The 2,959-nt window shown below is 39.5% G+C and overlaps 1 protein-coding gene across 4 annotated transcripts in view; it reads right to left on the reverse strand.

Moving 5' to 3' along the window:
• The window catches only part of LOC108688778 (potassium voltage-gated channel protein Shal), a 98,626-nt gene extending 95,945 nt beyond the window's left edge, over positions 1–2,681 (reverse strand). For all 4 annotated transcript variants that reach the window (XM_018195182.1, XM_018195185.1, XM_018195183.1 and 1 more), the window contains exon 1: positions 1,199–2,681. In XM_018195182.1, the coding sequence (XP_018050671.1) occupies positions 1,199–2,313 (1,115 nt within the window). In that variant the 5' untranslated portion in view covers positions 2,314–2,681. The remainder of the gene's footprint in view (positions 1–1,198) is intronic.
• Between the last annotated feature and the right edge of the window lie 278 nt (positions 2,682–2,959).

Genomic DNA, 2,959 nt, shown 5'->3' on the forward strand with positions numbered 1-2,959 from the left:
AAAGCAGTAATAATTCGGAAAAATTTGAAAGCATAATAAATGAAAGCGTGGAAGCATAGAAAGTGCACGGTATCGAAATAATTTAAAGTGCAAAACATTAAACGTTCGCGAAACAATGTTTCGTATAAAAATGCTACATATGGGCAAGGAACCGTGACGATCTCGTTAAAAAGTTATAACGACGCTAAAGTTGGTCACCAGATTGTGTCAAATACTCAAACTCTCTTGTACTTCAACGGACAATTCCATTATATAGAGTACATAACTTGACGCATTGTAAGTGTACTATTATACTCTGTTTTCAAATTGAGTTACATGAGTTGTAAGTGCAAAATTTGTAAAAATCTTCTTAATTGTATATTTAATATATAAGGGAGATTTTTACAAATTTCGCATTTACAACTCAATATGATTAAATGCTTCTTAACTGTATATTTAAATTTGTAAAAATCAAGCTTTTTAACGTGAAAAATTCACATAAATTTAATATCTAATAAATATTTATACGCATATTAGTTTTTCGCTTTGTAACAATCTTCCAAAATAAAAATACATTCTATTTATTCAAAGATAACATAAGTCTGTCAATTAAAATTTATATAGATACATATAGATAAACATATTAAGATCAATGACAAAAATTGACACGTATGTAGAAGAGGAAATATATTAAGAACATCACAAAACATATTTTTACCACAGCAGATAAATTATAATATAATATAATTTGTCCCTAAAAGAAAATGATTGGTTCCTGCTTTTGATTCTTATGGATTTAAATGTGTATCAATCAATCATATTGAAATATAAATCAATCATATTGAAAAATTTTATAACAGTTGTAAAGCTGTTTTCTCTGCTGAGCGCAGCCATTGATTTATAGTTATGTGTATGTATATACAATCCTCCAGGGAAGGTCCATATATCCTTTAAACATCCTAAGGACATCTCCAGAATGTATCTCGGATAAATGTGCTATTATATATGTATGATGTAACTATAATTTGCCTTAATTTAAATAACAATAAATAAGTAATTACGAAATAAATGATATGTAAGGAAAAATATGTGCAAGATTTAATATATAACAATGTATTGTAATTTTTGCAACTGAGAGAGAGAGAGAGAGAGACAGATATTCATTACATATATATTGAATATATCAAATTTATAATAATGAACAAAATATTGTATTTACCCCAGCGTAGTCATCGTTACGATGGTGTACCAGAAGGCGGAAGGTATCGAGGTAAAGTTGGTACCGTCGACGTTCTTTTCCGCGTAGAACATGACGGTAGCGAAGATAATGATAGCCATCGCGAGCGAGAACACGAGAAAACCCAACTCGGAAGCGCAGGACTTTAGAGTGTAACCCAGAATACGTAATCCCTGCGAGTGGCGTGAAAATTTGAAGATACGGAACACGCGAAACACGCGTAGCGTCACGAATGCACCCGACACGTCATCATTGTCGGTGATTCCAAGTCCGATGTAATACGGCAGTATCGCGACCACATCAATTATCGACATCACAGAGCGCGCGAATTTGCATCGGCTGGGAGCGGCGAACAGCCTGAGCAGGTATTCGGCCGTGAAAATCATTACGCACGCTGTGTCCAGGCAGAAGAATACGATCTTGTAACGCTCGCCGCATGAAAGAGTGCCGGCACGGCCCGGACGATTGCCACACGGCACAGTCTCCACCACGTTCGCAAGCACGCTCACAGCGATAAAGAATCCAGTGACATAGTAGAATACCAACGCGGCAGTAGAAATGTGCGGATTCTGGAAGGCCCGCCACATCTTCTGCCGAATGTCGAGCAGCTGCTGGAGGTTTTGGTCACCATTCTCGCTCAACTTATCGTCCATCAGCCGTTCGGCGTTCTCGCGTTTGCGATCTCTATAGTCCTCATAACAACAATCGCCAATCACATCCGGTAAGATACCGAAGAATGCAAGTTCCTCATCGTAGCTCGTCAGGCACTCGTGCTTCGGATAATGTAGCTTGCCAGTTCTATAATAATTGAGAATGTGCCGGAAGATGTCTGGATCCCGGTCGAAAAAGTACTCCTTGCTCTCCTCGTCGTAGAAGAATTCACGTTCATTCGAACCGAGTAGCGTGTCTGGATATTTCTCCAGGGTGTTGCGCCACGTCTCGAAGCGACGGCCGCTCACGTTGATCAGCAGCTTCTCGTCGTCGGCCTTGCGCCGATCTTTCGGGATCGGCGGCGGTGGCAGTGGGTGTGTGGCGATCGGTACCCAACCGATCGCCGCCGCACGGGCGAATGGCAGCCACGCTGCCACCGAGGCCATACTTGAAGGTGGAATCTTCCTTCAGGGTAGCGGGAGAGCCAGCGTTTACCGTACCCGAAGCGTCGGCAACTCTACTCCTGACACGTCAAATCGATTCTCACAAACCTTGGCGATCTAGGTACGTAACAAGTCTAACATCGATGATCCGCCCCGTATCAATCACTTACGGTAAATACTTGCTTTGATGATGGATAAGATCCTTGAATCATATAAAGCGTTTTTTCTTTTTTGCCAATTCGAATATTTACGAACTGAAATTTGTGACACCGCTCGTCACTCAAACATTCGTAGCTATCTCGACGATTACCTCAGTTATCTTTCTTGCAATGAACTTGAAATGATCTTTTTTGCAACTCTCGAAAGATTTCTTTTACATAGAGATCCAATAAATCTTTTAAACTTAAAGACTTTTTTCTCCTTTAATTTGTGTTTCCTCCACACAGCACGGAATACGCTGCTTCTTGTCACGGATCTTCTTAAATCAGTTCGAACTGACATTTGTTTGATTCATGCTTCTTCAACTCGTCGCACAATCGAATAGTAACGATTACTACTGGCCTAGATTTCTTTCAAAGAACGATCACATTGCTAATTTCTAGATTTAATTCAATTCTCGGCTTCTAACGTTCCTTTAAGATCTTAGTTT

Source organism: Atta colombica, unplaced genomic scaffold, assembly GCF_001594045.1.
Source record: "Atta colombica isolate Treedump-2 unplaced genomic scaffold, Acol1.0 scaffold238, whole genome shotgun sequence".
In the NCBI taxonomy this organism is placed as follows: Eukaryota; Metazoa; Arthropoda; class Insecta; order Hymenoptera; family Formicidae; genus Atta; species Atta colombica.